Source organism: Xenopus tropicalis, chromosome 1, assembly GCF_000004195.4.
Source record: "Xenopus tropicalis strain Nigerian chromosome 1, UCB_Xtro_10.0, whole genome shotgun sequence".
Lineage (NCBI taxonomy): Eukaryota > Metazoa > Chordata > Amphibia > Anura > Pipidae > Xenopus > Xenopus tropicalis.
Genome location: NC_030677.2, coordinates 16,655,622 through 16,677,717, shown reverse-complemented (window position 1 = coordinate 16,677,717; position 22,096 = coordinate 16,655,622). Strand labels below are relative to the sequence as shown.

Genomic DNA, 22,096 nt, shown 5'->3' with positions numbered 1-22,096 from the left:
TTTTTAAACAAAACTGCGGCCAAAAATAAAATGTTGTGTTTGATGATTTTTCTACTTCTTTCCCAGCACGGGGGCAAGGTACCCCATTAGTGTAGGGCTCCCCCATGTTCTTACATATATTATAAGCAGGAATTGTACATAGAGCACAGTACTGGGAATGACTAAAATGATGTTTTCCTTTTTGCCTCCATAGAGAGAATTCTGAGCGATGAGCAAATTTCGAAAATTTGTGAAACGATTTCGATCGTGTTTCTCTTGCTTCGGCAAGGTAAGGGTTTCATTCTTTCTACTGTAACGTCATATATTTCATTCTGTGGGAAAGTTCACGGAGAGACAAACTTGTGCTCCGACTCGATGATCTCTAAACACCTGATAGACTGTATATATGTACTGAAAAGTCAATTTGTGCCATCAAAGATTGAAAAACCATGAATACCTAAAATTCGTAATTTTAACATTTTTTAACGGGTCGCAAAGCTCAAAAAATATATGAAGACTCGAAAAGCTTTAATTGACTAAATAGTAGAAATTTTTCACTATGACAGCTCCCAATGACTTCCACATGATCTTGCAAATGTACTGGCAATGTACAGGTATAGAAACCCTTATCCAGAAACCCATTATCTAGAAAGCTCTGAATTACGGAAAGCCTGTCTCCCATAGACTCCATTTTAATCAAATAATTCAGAATTTTAAAACTGATTTCCTTTTTCTCTGTAATAATTAAACAGTACCTGTACTTGATCCCAACTAAGATATAATTACCCCTTATTGGGGGCAGAACAGCCCTATTGGGTTTATTTAATGGTTAAATGATTCCCTTTTCTCTGTAATAATAAAACAGTACCTGTACTTGATCCCAACTAAGATATAATTACCCCTTATTGGGGGCAGAACAACCCTATTGGGTTTATTTAATGGTTAAATGATTCCCTTTTCTCTGTAATAATAAAACAGTACCTGTACTTGATCCGAACTAAGATATAATTACCCCTTATTGGGGCAGAACAGCCCTATTGGGTTTATTTAATGGTTAAATGATTCCCTTTTCTCTGTAATAATAAAACAGTACCTGTACTTGATCCCAACTAAGATATAATTACCCCTTATTGGGGCAGAACAGCCCTATTGGGTTTATTTAATGGTTAAATGATTCCCTTTTCTCTGTAATAATAAAACAGTACCTGTACTTGATCCCAACTAAGATATAATTACCCCTTATTGGGGGCAGAACAGCCCTATTGGGTTTATTTAATGGTTAAATGATTCCCTTTTCTCTGTAATAATAAAACAGTACCTGTACTTGATCCCAACTAAGATATAATTACCCCTTATTGGGGCAGAACAGTCCTATTGGGTTTATTTAATATTTCAATGAATTTTAGCAGACATAAGTTATGGGTACCTAACATTTTGGCACCCCCAAGTGACTTAGGCTTTCTTTTAAATTATAGTTTTCATATTTGTGCATTTATTTTATGTGATTAAACCTTTTTTTCTTCTTCACTACAGAGAAAACGAGATCAAACAGATTGTAACATCATTGAATCTGTCGTGGTAAGCAGAGAACTGAGCAACTTCATTTCCTAAACACCATTTTCCTACCTATTTGCGTTATCAAAGCCGTGTTATTTCCTTGCCTATAGATTTCTACGCACAATAACCTGGATGAGGTTGCACTATATACAAACTGAATTCATATTAATCCGAACTAAACAAACTGGATTAAGTCAATGTATTCCCAGTTGGCCACATTCCCCTATTGTTTCTCCTTTGAATAATAAACATTTGTAAACATTTATTCACTGATTGATAACAATGGTCACTTTCCTCACTTTTAAAACCATTTAATATTGAAATTCAGCTGCAGAATCATCCATTGCCAGCTCCATAGATGACCCATATAATACAGTGATTTATTGATTTTATTGTTACAAACTGTTGATGTTTAGTACCTACTAAAGGTCCCCATACAGCTTATGATCCGCGATGTCGCCAAGCGAGCGGATCTTCTCCCAAAATCCCCACCTACGGGTGGGCGATATCGGGGGAATTAAAGCTAAATCGATCGTTTGGCCCTGGGGTTGAAATATACTCCTCGCAAAGGAGGCCTTTAGTCTTTGCATTATTATCACAATGAATCCCTATATCGACCCTACATTTATTTATACATATTAATTATATCTCATCAAAAGCATCTTTTTGTGAGACTAAACATTCACCTTTAGCGATAACTTGCATTGGATAATAGGCCTTCTATCCCATAAAGTAACATCAACTTTTTTCACTCACAGGAGGAGCCCACGGAAGAGCCCAAGTCACCGTTCTGCCTGGTAAGCAGTAAAGGAGATGGTATCATAGATTCCTTATGTTATTCGCTTCTTCCTAAATGTTGTGTTCACTTTAACAGAATTTACCAACTAACTTTACCAACTAACTATAGCCAATGAACCCATACCCATATAACTTGTGATATAAATGTTATTTCCATCCACATATGGATCTGTGCATACAATAGTTATAGCACTGCCCCCCCCCCCCAGTTTAGTAGATATCCATGGCTCTGATCAATTTTTCTCTCTTAACCAGGAACCATCTGTTGGATCTGGCAACTTTGCTTGCCAAGTGAGTATCAAATAATTCAATAATAAAACACCAGTCCCTTAATATAACATATGATCTATTTTCCCTTTCTAAAATGCTGACTTGATTTGATAACTTGACTTTTATCTCTTAACCAGGAACCAACAGAAACCCCTGGCAACAACAACTGCCAGGTAAGTAGGTTTGGTTTTCGGAAGTTTAGGGAATTTGTATTGTACAAGGTACATTTTAGACACTAAGCTACAGAGTTATAGTAAGTTGATTAGATAACTAACTTTATTTCTCTTAGGAGGAGGAGCCAGAGCAGGAACTGGAGCCGGCTATTAACATCTGCCATGTAAGCATAAGAGAGGGATGAGAGGGGCAAATAAAAATCACCCTATATTTTATTTATGCAAGACTGTATATCAGCTTCTTTAAAACATAAATATTAAAACTTGCAACATCTTTTTCTTACCTTTTTTCCATCAGGAGACTCCAGAATTCCCTGATAACAACACCTGTCAGGTAAGAAAAAATAATAGGGGGACAATAGAAAAGGAGATTTTAAGAGAATATCAAATTAGAGTTTCACTTTGGGGGCGGCAATTTGTTAGGCACCGCCTACTTGGCCAGATATTAAGGCATCAGCCTTCTTATTGGTCTGCACCCAGAACCATTGCATCAGGCAATGTGTTTAGAAAGGCTCAGTTTTTATTGGAGCCATGAAATTATTTTTAAAATCTTTTTTTTCCTTACTTAACCAGGAGGAAGAGCTGATAGTGGAGGTGAGCGCCGACACCCGCCCCTCCCACTACCAGGAATCTTTAGATGAGAGCCCTCAGCTTAACACCAGTGAGGTATGGGCCAAACATTTTGCAGGGGTCCCAATATGTTTAAAAGGGCTCAGTTTGTATTGGAGCTACAGGGGTCATGAATAATATCTGTAAAGAATAATAATAATATTTACCAAACAATAAGAATTATTTACTAACATAGTTTGGTGTGGGCAACTGCATTTGGGCAAGTTAGCCTCAGTTAACCAGTCAGCATCTGTTTCTTACCGGTCTTCTAGCGTGTATAAATTAGAAAATAAAAAAATATGATTGGTTGCTATGATTACATACACTCATACAATTTAACTGATAGGCTCCTGCCACACGTGCTAGATACTCGGCCTTTGGATAAACACAGGCTGACAATCCGACCCTATGTTCCTAAATGCTTGTTGATGTGCCACCGCATCCGGCATTTACCCTATATAAGTAAATAAGCACCACTGTGTCGGGCAAATAAAAATCACCCTCTATTTTATGCAAGACTGTATATCAGCTTCTATACAACAGAAATATTACAATGCGCAATAACTTTTTCTTACCTTTTTTTCAATCAGGAGACTCTCGATATCCCTGACGATAACATCTGTCAGGTAAGAAAAAAATAATAGGGTCACAATAGAAAAAGATATTTTAAGAGAATATCCAACATTTTTTAGGCACCGCCTACTTGGCCAGAAATTAACATTAATGCCACATGGGGGGCTGATCTTGGCCTTCAGAAAAACACAGGCCAAGAATCAGCCCCTACACTGGCATCAGCCTTCTTCCTGGTCTGAACCCAGAACCATCGCATCAGGCAATGTGTTTAAAAGGGCTCAGTTTTTATTGGAGCCATGAAATTATTTTTAAAATCTTTTTTTTCTTACTTAACCAGGAGGAAGAGCTGATAGTGGAGGTGAGCGCCGACACCCGCCCCTGCCACTACCAGGAATCTTTAGATGAGAGCCCTCAGTGTAACACCAGTGAGGTATGGGCCAAACATTTTGCAGGGGTCCCAATGTGTTTAAAAGGGCTCAGTTTGTATTGGAGCTACAGGGGTCATGAATAATATCTGTAAAGAATAATAATAATAATATTTATCAAACAGTAAAAATTATTTACTAACATAGTTTGGTGTGGGCAACTGCATTAGAGCAAGTTAGCCTCAGTTAACCAGTCAGCATCTTTTTCTTACCGGCCTTCTAGTGTGGGTTTATTCAATATTTCAATGAATTTTAGCAGACTTAAGTTATGGGTACCTAACATTTTGGCACCCCTAAGTGACTTAGGCTTTTCTTTAAATTATAGTTTTCATATTTGTGCATTTATTTTTAGTGATAAACCTTTTTTTCTTCACTACAGAGGGAACGAGATCAAACAGATTCCACCATCATTGAATCTGTCGTGGTAAGCAGAGAACTGAGCAACTTCATTTCCTAAACACCATTTTCCTACCTATTTGCGTTATCAAAGCCGTGTTATTTCCTTGCCTATAGATTTCTACGCACAATAACCTGGATGAGGTTGCACTGTATACAAACTGAACTCATATTAATCCAAACTAAACAAACTGGATTAAGTCAATGTATTCCCAGTTGGCCACATTCCCCTATTGTTTCTCCTTTGAATAATAAACATTTGTAAACATTTATCCACTGATTGATAACAATGGTCACTTTCCTCACTTTTAAAACCATTTAATATTGAAATTCAGCTGCAGAATCATCCATTGCCAGCTCCATAGATGACCCATATAATACAGTGATTTATTGATTTTATTGTTACAAACTGTTGTTGATTTTTAGTACCTACTAAATGTGCCCAAACAGCTTATGATCCGCGATGTCGCCAAGCGAGTGGATCTTCTCCCAAAATCCCCCACCTATGGGTGGGCGATATTGGGGGAATTTAGGTAATTCGATCGTTTGGCCCTGGGGCCAAACGATCGAATTATAATGACGGGCATAGGCAAAGTCGGTCCGGGGACCTCATCAACGAGCCGATGCGGTCCCCGATCCGACTAGATTTTCTAACCTGCCCGATCAAGATCTGCCCAATTTCAGGCCAGATATCGGTCGGGCAGGCCCGTCGGTAGTACCCATACACGGGCCAATTAGCTGCCGATTCAGTCTAAGGGACCTTTAGGGTCACCGAGTTTAGATACTTAGGTATATTTGTGTCACTAAAGATAATGGATACTTCACTGATAACGTTATAACTGACTGGCAGACCCCTCGACAAAATTATAAACTAAGCAGTGTAGAAACATATCTGATTGGCTACTAGGTACAGTCTACTGACTGTTCCAAACCATTATCCTATTGCATAAGCACCTGATGGCTGGAGGAATGTGCCCTACAGGTATAAAACAATATTGTTGATGAATGAAATATACTCCTCGCAAAGGAGGCCTTTAGTCTTTGCATTATTATCACAATGAATCCCTATATCGACTCTACATTTATTTATACATATTAATTATATCTCATCAAAAGCATCTTTTTGTGAGACTAAACATTCACCTTTAGCGATAACTTGCATTGGATAATAGGCCTTCTATCCCATAAAGTAACATCAACTTTTTTCTCTCCACCAGGAGGAGCCCACGGAAGAGCCCAAGCCACCGTTCTACCTGGTAAGCAGTAAAGGAGATGGTACCATAGATTCCTTATGTTATTCGCTTCTTCCTAAATGTTGTGTTCACTTTAACAGAATTTACCATTTAATATGACTGTTTGCAAACAGCTAACTATAGCCAATAAACCCATATAACTTGTGATATAAATGTTATTTCCATCCACATATGGATCTGTGCATACAATAGTTATAGCACTGCCCCCCCCCCCCCAGTTTAGTAGATATCCAGGGCTCTGATCAATTTTTCTCTCTTAACCAGGAACCATCTGTTGGATCTGGCAACTTTGTTTGCCAAGTGAGTATCAAATAATTCAATAATAAAACACCAGTCCCTTAATATAACATATGATCTATTTTCCCTTTCTAAAATGCTGACTTGATTTGATAACTTGACTTTTATCTCTTAACCAGGAACCAACAGAAACCCCTGGCAACAACAACTGCCAGGTAAGTAGGTTTGGTTTTCGGAAGTTTAGGGAATTTGTATTGTACAAGGTACATTTTAGACACTAAACTACAGAGTTATAGTAAGTTGATTAGATAACTAACTTTATTTCTCTTAGGAGGAGGAGCCAGAGCAGGAACTGGAGCCGGCTATTAACATCTGCCATGTAAGCATAAGAGAGGGATGAGAGGGGCAAATAAAAATCAAACTATATTTTATTTATGCAAGACTGTATATCAGCTTCTTTAAAACATAAATATTAAAACTTGCAACATCTTTTTCTTACCTTTTTTCCATCAGGAGACTCCAGCATTCCCTGATAATAACATCTGTCAGGTAAGAAAAAATAATAGGGTCACAATAGAAAAGGATATTTTAAGAGAATATCAAATTAGAGTTTCACTTTGGGGGCGGCAATTTGTTAGGCACCGCCTACTTGGCCAGATATTTAGTCATCAGCCTTCTTATTGGTCTGCACCCAGAACCATTGCATCAGGCAATGTGTTTAGAAAGGCTCAGTTTTTATTGGAGCCATGAAATTATTTTTAAAATCTTTTTTTTCCTTACTTAACCAGGAGGAAGAGCTGATAGTGGAGGTGAGCGCCGACACCCGCCCCTCCCGCTACCAGGAATCTTTAGATGAGAGCCCTCAGCTTAACACCAGTGAGGTATGGGCCAAATATTTTGCAGGGGTCCCAATATGTTTAAAAGCGCTCAGTTTGTATTGGAGCTACAGGGGTCATGAATAATATCTGTAAAGAATAATAATAATATTTACCAAACAATAAGAATTATTTACTAACATAGTTTGGTGTGGGCAACTGCATTTGGGCAAGTTAGCCTCAGTTAACCAGTCAGCATCTGTTTCTTACCGGTCTTCTAGCGTGTATAAATTAGAAAATAAAAAAATATGATTGGTTGCTATGATTACATACACTCATACAATTTAACTCATAGGCTCCTGCCACACGTGCTAGATACTCGGCCTTTGGATAAACACAGGCTGACAATCCGACCCTATGTTCCTAAATGCTTGTTGATGTGCCGCCGCAACCGGCATTTACCGTATATAAGTAAATAAGCAGCCTGTGTCGGGCAAATAAAAATCACCCTCTATTTTATGCAAGACTGTATATCAGCTTCTATACAACAGAAATATTACAATGTGCAATAACTTTTTCTTACCTTTTTTTCAATCAGGAGACTCACGATATCCCTGACGACAACATCTGTCAGGTAAGAAAAAAATAATAGGGTCACAATAGAAAAAGATATTTTAAGAGAATATCCAACATTTTTTAGGCACCGCCTACTTGGCCAGAAATTAAGACTAATGCCACATGGGGGGCTGATCTTGGCCTTCAGAAAAACACAGGCCAAGAATCAGCCCCTACACTGGCATCAGCCTTCTTCCTGGTCTGAACCCAGAACCATCGCATCAGGCAGTGTGTTTAAAAGGGCTCAGTTTTTATCGGAGCCATGAAATTATTTTTAAAATCTTTTTTTTCTTACTTAACCAGGAGGAAGAGCTGATAGTGGAGGTGAGCGCCGACACCCGCCCCTGCCACTACCAGGAATCTTTAGATGAGAGCCCTCAGTGTAACACCTGTGAGGTATGGGCCAAACATTTTGCAGGGGTCCCAATGTGTTTAAAAGGGCTCAGTTTGTATTGGAGCTACAGGGGTCATGAATAATATCTGTAAAGAATAATAATATTTATCAAACAGTAAAAATTATTTACTAACATAGTTTGGTGTGGGCAACTGCATTAGAGCAAGTTAGCCTCAGTTAACCAGTCAGCATCTGTTTCTTACCGGCCTTCTAGTGTGGGTTTATTCAATATTTCAATGAATTTTAGCAGACTTAAGTTATGGGTACCTAACATTTTGGCACCCCCAAGTGACTTAGGCTTTCCTTTAAATTGTAGTTTTCATAATTGTGCATTTATTTTTAGTGATAAACCTTTTTTTCTTCACTACAGAGGGAACGAGATCAAACAGATTCCACCATCATTGAATCTGTCGTGGTAAGCAGAGAACTGAGCAACTTCATTTCCTAAACACCATTTTCCTACCTATTTGCGTTATCAAAGCCGTGTTATTTCCTTGCCTATAGATTTCTACGCACAATAACCTGGATGAGGTTGCACTATATACAAACTGAACTCATATTAATCCAAACTAAACAAACTGGATTAAGTCAATGTATTCCCAGTTGGCCACATTCCCCTATTGTTTCTCCTTTGAATAATAAACATTTGTAAACATTTATCCACTGATTGATAACAATGGTCACTTTCCTCACTTTTAAAACCATTTAATATTGAAATTCAGCTGCAGAATCATCCATTGCCAGCTCCATAGATGACCCATATAATACAGGGATTTATTGATTTTATTGTTACAAACTGTTGTTTATTTTTAGTACCTACTAAAGGTGCCCATACACCTTAAGATCCCCTCACTTGGCGATGTCGCCAAGTGAGCGGATCTTCTCCCGATACCCCCACCTTAGGGTGGTCGTTATTGGGGGAATTTAGGCTAATTCGATCATTTGACCCTTGAGCAAAACGATGGAATTATAATGACGGGCATAGGCAAAGTCGGTCCGGGGACCGCATCAACGAGCCGACGTGGCCCCGATTCAACTAGGTTTTCTAACCTGGCCGATTGAGATCTGCCCAATTTCAGGCCAGATATCGGTCGGGCAAGCCCATCGGTAGTGCCCATACACGGGCCGATTAGCTGCTGAATCAGTCTAAGGGACCCATATCAGCAGCTAGAATCAGCCCGTGTATGGGACCTTTAGGGTCACCGAGTTTAGATACTGAGGTATATTTGTGTCACTAAAGATAATGGATACTTCACTGATAACGCTATAACTGACTGGCAGACCCCTCGACAAAATTATAAACTAAGCAGTGAATTAATATTCAAAACTAAGTAGAAACATATCTGATTGGCTACTAGGTACAGTCTACTGACTGTTCCAAACCATTATCCTATTGCATAAGCACCTGATGGCTGGAGGAATGTGCCCTACAGGTATAAAACAATATTGTTGATGAATGAAATATACTCCTCGCAAAGGAGGCCTTTAGCCTTTGCATTATTATCACAATGAATCCCTATATCGACCCTACATTTATTTCTACATATTAATTATATCTCATCAAAAGCATCTTTTTGTGAGACTAAACATTCACCTTTAGCGATAACTTGCATTGGATAATAGGCCTTCTATCCCATAAAGTAACATCAACTTTTTTCACTCACAGGAGGAGCCCACGGAAGAGCCCAAGCCACTGTTCTGCCTGGTAAGCAGTAAAGGAGATGGTACCATAGATTCCTTATGTTATTCGCTTCTTCCTAAATGTTGTGTTCACTTTAACAGAATTTACCATTTAATATGACTGTTTGCAAACAGCTAACTATAGCCAATGAACCCATATAACTTGTGATATAAATGTTATTTCCATCCACATATGGATCTGTGCATACAATAGTTATAGCACTGCCCCCCCCCCCCAGTTTAGTAGATATCCAGGGCTCTGATCAATTTTTCTCTCTTAACCAGGAACCATCTGTTGGATCTGGCAACTTTGTTTGCCAAGTGAGTATCAAATAATTCAATAATAAAACACCAGTCCCTTAATATAACATATGATCTATTTTCCCTTTCTAAAATGCTGACTTGATTTGATAACTTGACTTTTACCTCTTAACCAGGAACCGACAGAAACCTCTGGCAACAACAACTGCCAGGTAAGGAGGTTTGGTTTTCGGAAGTTTGGGGAATTTGTATTGTACAAGGTACATTTTAGACACTAAACTACAGAGTTATAGTTGATTAGATAACTAACTTTATTTCTCTTAGGAGGAGGAGCCAGAGCAGGAACTGGAGCCGGTTATTAACATCTGCCATGTAAGCATAAGAGAGGGATGAGAGGGGCAAATAAAAATCAAACTATATTTTATTTATCAGCTTCTTTAAAACATAAATATTAAAACTTGCGACATCTTTTTCTTACCTTTTTTCAATCAGGAGACTCCAGAATTCCCTGAGAATAACACCTGTCAGGTAAGACAAAATAATAGGGCGACAATAGAAAAAGATATTTAAGAGAATATCAAATTTGAGTTTTGCTTTGGGGTGGCAATTTGTTAGGCACCGCCTACTTGGCCAGATATTAAGACTAATGCCACATAGGGGGCTGATCTTGGCTTTCAGAAAAACACAGGCCAAGAATCAGCCCCTACACTGGCATCAGCCTTCTTCCTGGTCTGAACTCAGACCCATTGCGTCAGGCAGTGTGTTTAAAAGGGCTCAGTTTTTATTGGAGCCATGAAATTATTTTTAAAATCTATTTTTTTTCCTATTTTTCAGGAGGAAGACCTGGTAGTGGAGGCGAATGCCGACACCAGCCCCTGCCACTACCAGGAATCTGTAGATGAGAGCCGAGTCCCTCAGTGTAACACCTGTGAGGTATGGGCCAAATATTTTGCAGGGGTCCCAATGTGTTTAAAAGGGCTCAGTTTGTATTGGAGCTACAGGGGTCATGAATAATATCTGTAAAGAATAATAATAATAATATTTACCCAACAGTGGAAATTATTTACTAACATAGTTTGGTGTGGGCAACTGCATTTGGGCAAGTTAGCCTCAGTTAACCAGTCAGCATCTGTTTCTTACCGGCCTTCTAGCGTTTATAAATTGGAAAATAAAATATGATTGGTTGCTATGATTACATACACTCATACAATTTAACTGATAGGCTCCTGCCACACGTGCTAGATACTCGGCCTTTGGATAAACACAGGCTGACAATCCGACCCTATGTTCCTAAATGCTTGTTGATGTGCCACCGCATCCGGCATTTACCCTATATAAGTAAATAAGTACCACTGTGTCGGGCAAATAAAAATCACCCTCTATTTTATGCAAGACTGTATATCAGCTTCTATACAACAGAAATATTACAATGTGCAATAACTTTTTCTTACCTTTTTTTCAATCAGGAGACTCTCGATATCCCTGACGAAAACATCTGTCAGGTAAGAAAAAATAATAGGGTCACAATAGAAAAAGATATTTTAGGAGAATATCCAATCTAGATTCACTTTGGGGGCGGCAATTTGTTAGGCACCGCCTACTTAGCCAGAAATTAAGGCATCAGCCTTCTTATTGGTCTGAACCCAGAACCATTGCGTCAGGCAATGTGTTTAAAAGAGCTCAGTTTTTATCGGAGCCATGAAATTATTTTTTAAAATCTTTTTTTCTTACTTAACCAGGAGGAAGAGCTGATAGTGGAGGTGAGCGCCGACACCCGCCCCTGCCACTACCAGGTAAGCAGAAAATTATGTAACAGAGAAACACAATTATATTAAAATATCCCACTCGGCTACATAAAATCCATTGTGACCGTTTCTATAGGAACATGTTAATGACACTTTTAAGCTCTCACTTAGATGGTTTAGAAACTGTATTTTTATTTCCCAGGCGTCACCTGAAGAGACTGGCACCAACACCAGCCAGGACGAGGGCTCAGTAACGGAACTGAGCCAAGAGGATAAGAGCGGAGTCCCTCCGTATAACACCTGTGAGGTATGGGCCAAACATTTTGCAGGGGTCCCAATGTGTTTAAAAGGGCTCAGTTTGTACTGGAGCTACAAGGGTCATGAATAATATCTGTAAAGAATAATAATAATAATATTTACCCAACAGTGGAAATTATTTACTAACATAGTTTGGTGTGGGCAACTGCATTAGAGCAAGTTAGCCTCAGTTAACCAGTCAGTATCTGTTTCTTACTGATCTTCTAGCGTGTATAAATTAGAAAATAAAAAAATATGATTGGTTGCTATGATTACATACACTCATACAATTTAACTCATAGGCTCCTGCCACACGTGCTAGATACTCGGCCTTTGGATAAACACAGGCTGACAATCCGACCCTATGTTCCTAAATGCTTGTTGATGTGCCACCGCATCCGGCATTTACCCTATATAAGTAAATAAGCAGCCTGTGTCGGGCAAATAAAAATCACCCTCTATTTTATGCAAGACTGTATATCAGCTTCTATACAACAGAAATATTACAATGTGTAATAACTTTTTCTTACCTTTTTTTCAATCAGGAGACTCCCCAAATCCCTGATGACAACATCTGTCAGGTAAGAAAAAATAATAGGGTCACAATAGATAAAGATATATTAAGAGAATATTCAATCTAGATTCACTTTGGGGTGGCAATTTGTTAGGCACCGCCTACTTGGCCAGATATTAAGGCTAATGCCACATGGGGGGGCTGATCTTGGCCTTCAGAAAAACACAGGCCAAGAATCAGCCCCTACACTGGCATCAGCCTTCTTCCTGGTCTGAACTCAGACCCATTGTGTCAGGCAGTGTGTTTAAAAGGGCTCAGTTTTTATTGGAGCCATGAAATTATTTTTAAAATCTATTTTTTTTCCTATTTTTCAGCAGGAAGACCTGGTAGTGGAGGCGAGTGCCGACACCAGCCCCTGCCACTACCAGGAATCTGTAGATGAGAGCGGAGTCCCTCCGTATAACACCAGTGAGGTATGGGCCAAACATTTTGCAGGGGTCCCAATGTGTTTAAAAGGGCTCAGTTTGTATTGGAGCTATAGGGGTCATGAATAATATCTGTAAAGAATAATAATAATATTTAACCAACAGTGAAAATTATTTACTAACATAGTTTGGTGTGGGCAACTGCATTTGGGCAAGTTAGCCTCAGTTAACCAGTCAGCATCTGTTTCTTACCGGCCTTCTAGCGTGTATAAATTAGAAAATAAAAAAAATATGATTGGTTGCTATGATTACATACACTCATACAATTTAACTGATAGGCTCCTGCCACACGTGCTAGATACTCGGCCTTTGGATAAACACAGGCTGACAATCCGACCCTATGTTCCTAAATGCTTGTTGATGTGCCGCCGCATCCGGCATTTACCCTATATAAGTAAATAAGTACCACTGTGTCGGGCAAATAAAAATCACCCTCTATTTTATGCAAGACTGTATATCAGCTTCTATACAACAGAAATATTACAATGCGCAATAACTTTTTATTACCTTTTTTTCAATCAGGAGACTCCCCAAATCCCTGATGATAACATCTGTCAGGTAAGAAAAAATAATAGGGTCAGAATAGATAAAGATATATTAAGAGAATATCCAATCTAGATTTACTTTGGGGTTGGCAATTTGTTAGGCACCGCCTACTTAGCCAGAAATTAAGGCATCAGCCTTCTTATTGGTCTGAACCCAGAACCATTGCGTCAGGCAATGTGTTTAAAAGAGCTCAGTTTTTATCGGAGCCATGAAATTATTTTTTAAAATCTTTTTTTCTGCCTTAACCAGGAGGAAGAGCTGATAGTGGAGGCGAGCGCCGACACCCGCCCCTGCCACTACCAGGTAAGCAGAAAATTATGTAAAAGAGAAACACAATTATATTAAAATATCCAACTCGGCTACATAAAATCCATTGTGACCGTTTCTCTAGGAACATGTTTTTATGACACTTTTAAGCTCTCACTTAGATGGTTTAGAAACTGTATTTATATTTCCCAGGCGTCACCTGAAGAGACTGGCACCAACACCAGCCAGGACGAGGGCTCAGTAACGGAACTGAGCCAAGAGGATAAGAGCGGAGTCCCTCAGTGTAACACCTGTGAGGTATGGGCCAAACATTTTGCAGGGGTCCCAATGTGTTTAAAAGGGCTCAGTTTGTATTGGAGCTACAGGGGTCATGAATAATATCTGTAAAGAATAATAATAATATTTACCCAAGTGAAAATTATTTACTAACATAGTTTGGTGTGGGCAACTGCATTAGAGCAAGTTAGCCTCAGTTAACCAGTCAGCATCTGTTTCTTACCGGTCTTCTAGCGTGTATAAATTAGAAAATAAAAAAATATGATTGGTTGCTATGATTACATACACTCATACAATTTAACTCATAGGCTCCTGCCACACGTGCTAGATACTCGGCCTTTGGATAAACACAGGCTGACAATCCGACCCTATGTTCCTAAATGCTTGTTGATGTGCCGCCGCATCCGGCATTTACCCTATATAAGTAAATAAGTACCACTGTGTCGGGCAAATAAAAATCACCCTCTATTTTATGCAAGACTGTATATCAGCTTCTATACAACAGAAATATTACAATGTGCAATAACTTTTTCTTACCTTTTTTTCAATCAGGAGACTCACGATATCCCTGATGAGAACACCTGTCAGGTAAGAAAAAATAATAGGGTCAGAATAGAAAAAGATATTTTAAGAGAATATCCAATCTAGATTCACTTTGGGGGCGGCAATTTGTTAGGCACCGCCTACTTGGCCAGATATTAAGGCTAATGCCACATGGGGGGGCTGATCTTGGCCTTCAGAAAAACACAGGCCAAGAATCAGCCCCTACACTGTCATCAGCCTTCTTCCTGGTCTGAACCCAGACCCATTGTGTCAGGCAGTGTGTTTAAAAGGGCTCAGTTTTTATTGGAGCCATGAAATTATTTTTTCAATCTTTTTTTCTGACTTAAACAGGAGGAAGAGCTGATAGTGGAGGCGAGCGCCGACACCCGCCCCTGCCACTACCAGGTAAGCAGAAAATTATGTAAAAGAAAAACACAATTATATTAAAATATCCAACTCGGCTACATAAAATCCATTGTGACCGTTTCTATAGGAACATGTTAATGACACTTTTAAGCTCTCACTTTGATGGTTGAGAAACTCTATTTATATTTCCCAGGCGTCACCTGAAGAGACTGGCACCAACACCAGCCAGGACGAGGGCTCAGTAACGGAACTGAGCCAAGAGGATAAGAAACACCTTAAGGAGGTTTGAGCTTTATTTGTTTTTCTATAGTTTAGGTTTGAGCTTAATTTAATATTTTTTCTCTCAATATAGCATTAAATCATTTTAAACCTATTTGGGCTCCGAGCAGGCCCCCATCCAACCACATCATGCAAACTCTTATGTAGGCCCCATCCCACTCTTACCTGCAGGTCAAATGCACAAGGGCTCAGTGGGGGGGTTGGGCACCACTTTTTGCCTCCGTTACATCCTCTCAGACCTTCCACATCTCTCATTGCCCTTCTAGAACATACACACTAAAGCCAAGATCCAGGCAGGCTTCACTACACAAACTCCTGCAATCAGAGCAATGAGGGGTATAAAAGAAAGGACACTGCAAGACATAACAACCATCAAGCCTGCTCCAAAGCTCTATCTCCCCTTATTTATGGGCACAAACATATACATTTGGGTGTTGCAGTTCAATTTTAAGATCAGTTTATATAACAACACATTTTCTTTCCCAGGAATCTGGCACTACCACCTGCCGGCCCAAGATCTCCCAGAGAAAGCGAGTGGAACCTCCGACCAACGAGGTGGGTCTCAATGAGGTTTAAACAAACAGATCTGATTAAACCTTTTTATTGATTTATATTTAAACTGATTTCCCCTTAAGCTGCTCTTATCTCAAAGCCCAGCGGTTCAGCTTGTGTGGGAGAGAGGGATTTTTTTTTATAAAGAGGGTTCAAACCATAAGCAAAGTATAGTTCAGCACAAGGCCTGTTCCTTAAACTAAAGTTGTAAAGGGGCAAATGTTCTCTGTTTTTACCAAGATGTATCTGCCAGTTCATTATAAATGTTCTATGTATGAGCCAAACGACTTTAACTAACATACTGGCACCACTTAGTAAATGAATCCTTTCCTTGCTCTACAAAATATAATGTTAGCAGTTCCACAAAATGAGTTGCTCTGATTAAATCCCTTTTCTCTTCCTCAGGGGAATAACACCATCTCACTCGCTGAGAAATATCCAGTAAGTAGCTGTAAAACTGTATTTCTACCCTCTGTTTCCTCTTACACCTTCTGCGCTTCTCACATGTTAGAAAGGTTATTTGTCCAACTGCTTAATATTAGTTTATCACATTTTCAATGTTATTTTTTCAGGAGCCCGGGAGATATTTCAAATTGGGGGAACAAATCGGAGAGGACCCCAATGGAGTGATTTACAATGTAAGTTATTTTATTCTGTGTTAAAATGTGTGTGTGCGCTTTTGGGTTATTATTATGTAATTATTATTATTATGTAATTCTGTCCATTGGTTCTGCCCTCTAGAGTATTGTCCTTTCTGTGTTTTTCTTGGGCTTCAGCCAATAAACCTTTCCATATTTATATTTGTAGATTGTAAGCTCTTTTGGGCAGGGCCCTCTTCACCTCTTGTATCGGTTATTGATTGCTTTATATGTTACTCTGTATGCCCAATGTATGAAACCCACTTATTGTACAGCGCTGCGGGATATGTTGGCGCTTTATAAATAAATGTTAATAATAATAATAATAATATTTACATGCTTCTGTATATCTATTTGCTTTCCCATTCTGTTTTGTTAGCAATGATTGCTGAGTTTCTTTTCCTACATTTGTTACAGGGATGGCACCGAAGCAGACGAATGGAGGTGGCCATTGTAATCATAGAAGATCAAGAGGTAATGTGTCTTCATGATTACTGATTACTGTAATTAGATACTAATTAGCCTTTTGTTATACCTACATTATGGGAACTTGTTAACCAAATACAGTCAGTGAAATACCCTGGTCCCTAATAACTATGTTACTGTAAAATAACAAATACAGGTATGGGATCCCTTATCCTGAAACCTGTTATCTAGAAAGCTCTGAATTACGGAAAGCCTGTCTCCCATAGACTCCATTTTAATCAAATAATTTAGAATTTTAAAACTGATTTGCTTTTTCTCTGTAATAATAAAACAGTACCTTGTAATTGATCCCAACTAAGATATAATTACCCCTTATTGGGGGCAGAACAGCCCTATTGGGTTTATTTCATGGTTAAATGATTCCCTTTTCTCTGTAATAATAAAACAGTACCTGTACTTGATCCCAACTAAGATATAATTACCCCTTATTGGGGGCAGAACAGCCCTATTGGGTTTATTTCATGGTTAAATGATTCCCTTTTCTCTGTAATAATAAAACAGTACCTGTACTTGATCCTAACTAAGATATAAATAATCCTTATTGGATGCAAAACAATCCTATTGAGTTTAATAAATGTTTTATACAATTTTTAGTAGACCTAAGGTGTGGAGATCCAAATTACAGAAAGACCCCTTATCCGGAAATACCCTTGGCCCCGGGCATTCTGGATAATGGGTCCTATACCTGTACAGTTCGATATTAAAGAACTAAAGGAGTCTCTGTCATATTATACAATACTCATGTAGGGATATTACAAAGCTGTCATTTTTCACAACATCAAGTTAGGTTGGGGTATTTTAAATTGTTATTGTATCCATTTTATTTACCTTGTTTCTTTTTTTTTTAAACTAGAAGCAAAAAGGAATCCAATCAGAAGTTCAAGTCCTTGAAATGGTGTCAGGCCATGAAAACATCGTGGATTTCTATGGGGCCTATTACCATCAGGCCCCACGGACACCATCACTCCCGGAAGGACTATGGGTAAGGAAGTGTTTATTCGGAGAGGTTACACATTTATGTAGCAAACAGGCCAATTATAACTGATCTAATACGCATTTTGGGTGCAAACATGATCCCGTTTGGTAAGAAACAGTTGCGGCTGATATTGCAGTCACACCAAGACTTAAAGCCACAAAGCCTCTTCCTCGGGTTCCCAATACATTTTTAGAGAAATAAAATAGTTGACCAAATATTCTTTATTTGTTTTCTAGATTGCTACTGAGTTCATCACTGGTGCCACTCTGCAAGATCTCATTGGCACCAGAAAGACCTTAGGAGAAAGGTGGATCTCCTACATCTGCAAACAAATAACCACGGTAGGTCACACGTTGAACTGCTTGGTGCTACTCTGCATATTTCTCATTAATCAGTGAGTTCAAAAATATTTATATACTTACTTTTGCTTTCTTGATTTCTCAGGGCCTTTTCCACCTGCAAAAGAAGAACATCATCCACCATGACATCAAGCCCGAAAACATCCTGATCACCTCCTATGGAGAGGTGAAGATCGGTAAGTGACGCTTGGAATCTGAACACAAGGATATTTTTTCCCCATGGTGTTTATTGGTGGCTAGCATGTCTAAATGAACATTAACATCCCTGCTTTTCTCATACAATTTCAGGCGAATTTGGATTTGCCACGTTTGGAGAAAAGAGCAGCAGTACTTCTGGGACTATAACATACTCGGCCCCAGAAGTACTGGCTAATTTTACCAACAAGCACGAGTATGACCATAAGGTATTGCGATGTCTTCCCTATCTTTTTAGTTTAGAGTTAATGTCTCTGTTATATAAAATGTATGTCGCTTAAACTGCATGGAATTTTCCACTCACTTTACTTACCCCTCTCATAACAGAGAATGCAGAGCTGTAATGTGGTTTCTGTGATACGAGAATCTGAAATGAGAGAGTGAAATGCATTTTAGGTGCAGGACACACAGGGTCAGACTGGGGGGTGAAGGGCCTGTAGGTGCCCCTGCCGGCCGCGTCCCCTAACCCCCCCACAGGGGCCCCCTAACCCCCCCCGCAGGGCCCCCCATCCCACGTCCTCCCCCGAGCGCGTAAATTTAACACATCAGGGGAGGAACAGTGGGGCAGGGGGAGCGTCGGCAAGGGTCGGATCTGGGCCGCCGGGGCCCACCAGGATTTTTCTCTGTGTCCCTGCAGCCCAGTCCGGCCCTGAGGACACAAGAATATTAGAAACCAACTTCATCTGACTGCTTATGCTTTATGGGGAGGTCACACTCCGTGTAACACACGACTCTCAGTTTGGGGTCATTTTCTAGACATAAAAGTCACAGCACTTCACTACTTGATTATAGGCTTCTAATGGATTTATTGTTGTGCATCCTAAATAGAATCACTATCAGGGTGTGGGTGGATAGGGATCAGAAGTATCTGAATTCTCTGCAACTGGAATTATGTCCATGTACTCTGTGTATATTCTTCTCTAATAACTGTCTTTTCCCCATGTTTTAATATCCAGGCTGACATCTGGTCACTCGGCATTGCAGCCATCGAAATGGCGGAGGGACTCTGTAAGTAAACCCTAGTGTGTGCATGTGTATACAGGTAATGAACTGGCCGCTAAAACCTGGCGAGCTCCTGTATGGGCCAATAAGGGGTGTATCTTCCGTTTCCAAACAATTGTAATCATTGATTTCCTGATTCCCAATTCATTTTTTGTCTGTCAGTTGAGATTATAACACATTGAGTTACAGAATTTACAGGATTCGACAAAGCTTAAAAATTTGAATTCAAGTGAATTTCACCCGAAATGTTGTATTCATCGGTCGTCATATTTTTCTTTTGTATCTTTACATCCCAGCATTCAGCAAACTTCCACGACAGAAGCTGATTGAGAAGATCACACGTGGTCCCGCGCCAACATTAACACCATGGGGAAAATGGTGAGTCTCTTTCACTAGAATTGGAATAGGCAGTGAGGGGGAGAGGGTGGAGAAATGGAATAGGCAGTTAGGGGGAGAGGGTGGGGAAATGGAATAGGCAGTGAGGGGGAGAGGGTGGGGAAATGGAATAGGCAGTGAGGGGGAGAGGGTGGAGAAATGGAATAGGCAGTTAGGGGAGAGGGTGGGGAAATGGAATAGGCAGTTAGGGGGAGAGGGTGGGGAAATGGAATAGGCAGTGAGGGGGAGAGGGTGGGGAAATGGAATAGGCAGTTAGGGGGAGAGGGTGGGGAAATGGAATAGGCAGTTAGGGGGAGAGGGTGGGGAAATGGAATTGGCAGTTAGGGGGAGAGGGTGGGGAAATGGAATAGGCAGTTAGGGGGAGAGGGTGGGGAAATGGAATAGGCAGTGAGGGGGAGAGGGTGGGGAAATGGAATAGGCAGTTAGGGGGAGAGGGTGGGGAAATGGAATTGGCAGTTAGGGGGAGAGGGTGGGGAAATGGAATAGGCAATTAGGGGCAGAGGGTGGGGAAATGGAATAGGCAGTTAGCGGGAGATCGGGAACATGGAAAGGGTTAATAAGGTGTGTGAATGAGAAAGAGAGTCAGGAAAGGTAGGGAAATAGGCAAGGTAGAAGTTATGGTGAGGGGGACATTGGGATATGAGGTAAAGTAAGGGTGGGGAAAGGGATAAATGGGTAAATGAGGGCAGGTAATTGCTGTAAGATGCCATAGCCAATCACTTTTTATTGGGCTGGGGGGCCTGTTTTGTGTATATGAAATGCCGGGGCCTATTAAGTGTCCCAGTCCGGGCTGAAATAAGGGTGAAGGTGATGTGTAACATGTGTAGCTCTTGAATGCACAAATGCAGACTCTCGTGCTGAGCTTGAGATCTTGGGGCTGGTATCTGGCAGCCAATACAAGCCGGGCTAAGATGTTGGCCAAACCAGAGAGACAGAAACTTGGTCACAGGTAAATGTACCCTAATAATTCAGGGTTCGTAAGTAATGGGTTCACCCTCTATTGCTGTCTCGAACAGCCCCTATCTGCCTGTGTTGTGATTGGGCAGCGAGGCATTTATAGAGGGGATAATGGGGTATACAGGGCACTTGGCTGTGCTGATTCTATTAACTGTTAAACGTGTGAACTCTGGGAAATGAGAGATTATGTAACATGAACAATTATGATATATGATATCATTTTGCCACCGTTTCTTTTTTCCAGGAGCGATGAGTTCCGTTTCTTCATTTCCGAGTGCCTGCAGAGAGAACCATCGAAAAGACCGTCTGCAAGGCAACTTCTGTCCCACCCCTTCATTGGAGAGATCAGGGGTGAAAGGGGTGTGCAAAAGAACATCGCCCAACAGCTGCACAGAGGTAAGGGGACTGCTCATTCTCATTATAGTTCCCACAATGCATTGACTATAACCATCTACTGCTCCCATTCATACAAATATTCTGTTGCTTTCCTACATACAAATTCATTCGATACTAAAGCCACCAATAATAAAGACTTGTATTAGGGCAGAGGTCACTAAACTGAGCTAAAGGTCCCCATACACGGGTTGATAGTAGCTGTCGATATGGGTCCCTTAAACTGATTCTGCAGCTTATCGGCTCGTGTAGGGGCAGAAACGAGGGGCCTGCCCGACCAACATCTGGCCTGAAATTGGGCAGATATCGATCGGGCAGGTTAGAAAATTCAGTCGGATCGGGGACCGCATCAGCTCGTTGATGCGGTCCCCGAACCAACTGCCCCCATTGCCGCCAATATAATTCGATCCTTTGGCCCCTGGGCCAAACGATCAAATTATTTTTTTTTTTTACCTACACACTCCCCGATATCAGCCATCCGTAGGTGGGGATATCGGGTGAAGATCCACTCGCTTGGCGATCTCGTGTATGGGGACCTTAAATCTACGGGACAGACAAACAAGCTGGGATGGGAGAACAGGTTATTAATAGATAGTTGTAGTTGACCTTTACATTAGCAGCAAAGGGAACGTTATATATAAAACATGCAATGACAAAAACTATGAATGCAAATAGTAAAAACAAACAAATGACAGAATTATTATAAACTCACCTACTCCATGAATAACGCTGAACAATCTCTCCTTAGGAATGAAGCACTAAAAGAACAGAAGGAGGCAGCCATCGGGG

The 22,096-nt window shown here is 40.2% G+C and overlaps 1 protein-coding gene and 5 long non-coding RNA genes across 6 annotated transcripts; all 6 read left to right on the top strand.

Moving 5' to 3' along the window:
- Positions 1-190: 190 nt before the first annotated feature.
- On the top strand, positions 191-2,334 carry LOC116408280. The gene is made up of 3 exons (XR_004220839.1): positions 191-268; positions 1,513-1,557; positions 2,295-2,334. It is a non-coding gene; the product is annotated as an uncharacterized LOC116408280 (long non-coding RNA).
- A 994-nt stretch (positions 2,335-3,328) lies between these two features.
- LOC116408279 lies at positions 3,329-6,152 on the top strand. Its single transcript, XR_004220838.1, has 3 exons — positions 3,329-3,443; positions 4,764-4,808; positions 5,998-6,152. It is a non-coding gene; the product is annotated as an uncharacterized LOC116408279 (long non-coding RNA).
- Positions 6,153-6,559: 407 nt separating this feature from the next.
- LOC116408278 lies at positions 6,560-7,151 on the top strand. The gene is made up of 3 exons (XR_004220837.1): positions 6,560-6,649; positions 6,784-6,819; positions 7,059-7,151. It is a non-coding gene; the product is annotated as an uncharacterized LOC116408278 (long non-coding RNA).
- Positions 7,152-8,008: 857 nt separating this feature from the next.
- LOC116408277 lies at positions 8,009-9,833 on the top strand. Its single transcript, XR_004220836.1, has 3 exons — positions 8,009-8,096; positions 8,465-8,509; positions 9,761-9,833. It is a non-coding gene; the product is annotated as an uncharacterized LOC116408277 (long non-coding RNA).
- A 527-nt stretch (positions 9,834-10,360) lies between these two features.
- Positions 10,361-10,985, top strand: LOC116408430. The gene is made up of 3 exons (XR_004220920.1): positions 10,361-10,407; positions 10,528-10,563; positions 10,870-10,985. It is a non-coding gene; the product is annotated as an uncharacterized LOC116408430 (long non-coding RNA).
- Positions 10,986-11,920: 935 nt separating this feature from the next.
- Positions 11,921-22,096, top strand: LOC116411660 (traf2 and NCK-interacting protein kinase-like). Its single transcript, XM_031904418.1, has 20 exons — positions 11,921-11,965; positions 12,623-12,658; positions 12,966-13,064; positions 13,599-13,634; positions 14,082-14,186; positions 14,718-14,748; positions 15,076-15,113; positions 15,268-15,357; positions 15,840-15,908; positions 16,311-16,346; positions 16,478-16,543; positions 16,961-17,017; positions 17,883-18,011; positions 18,242-18,346; positions 18,450-18,540; positions 18,653-18,768; positions 19,516-19,567; positions 19,858-19,939; positions 21,159-21,310; positions 22,056-22,096. Exons 1-20 carry the CDS (start codon positions 11,921-11,923, stop codon positions 22,067-22,069), a joined length of 1,449 nt encoding a protein of 482 aa, XP_031760278.1. The 3' UTR covers positions 22,070-22,096.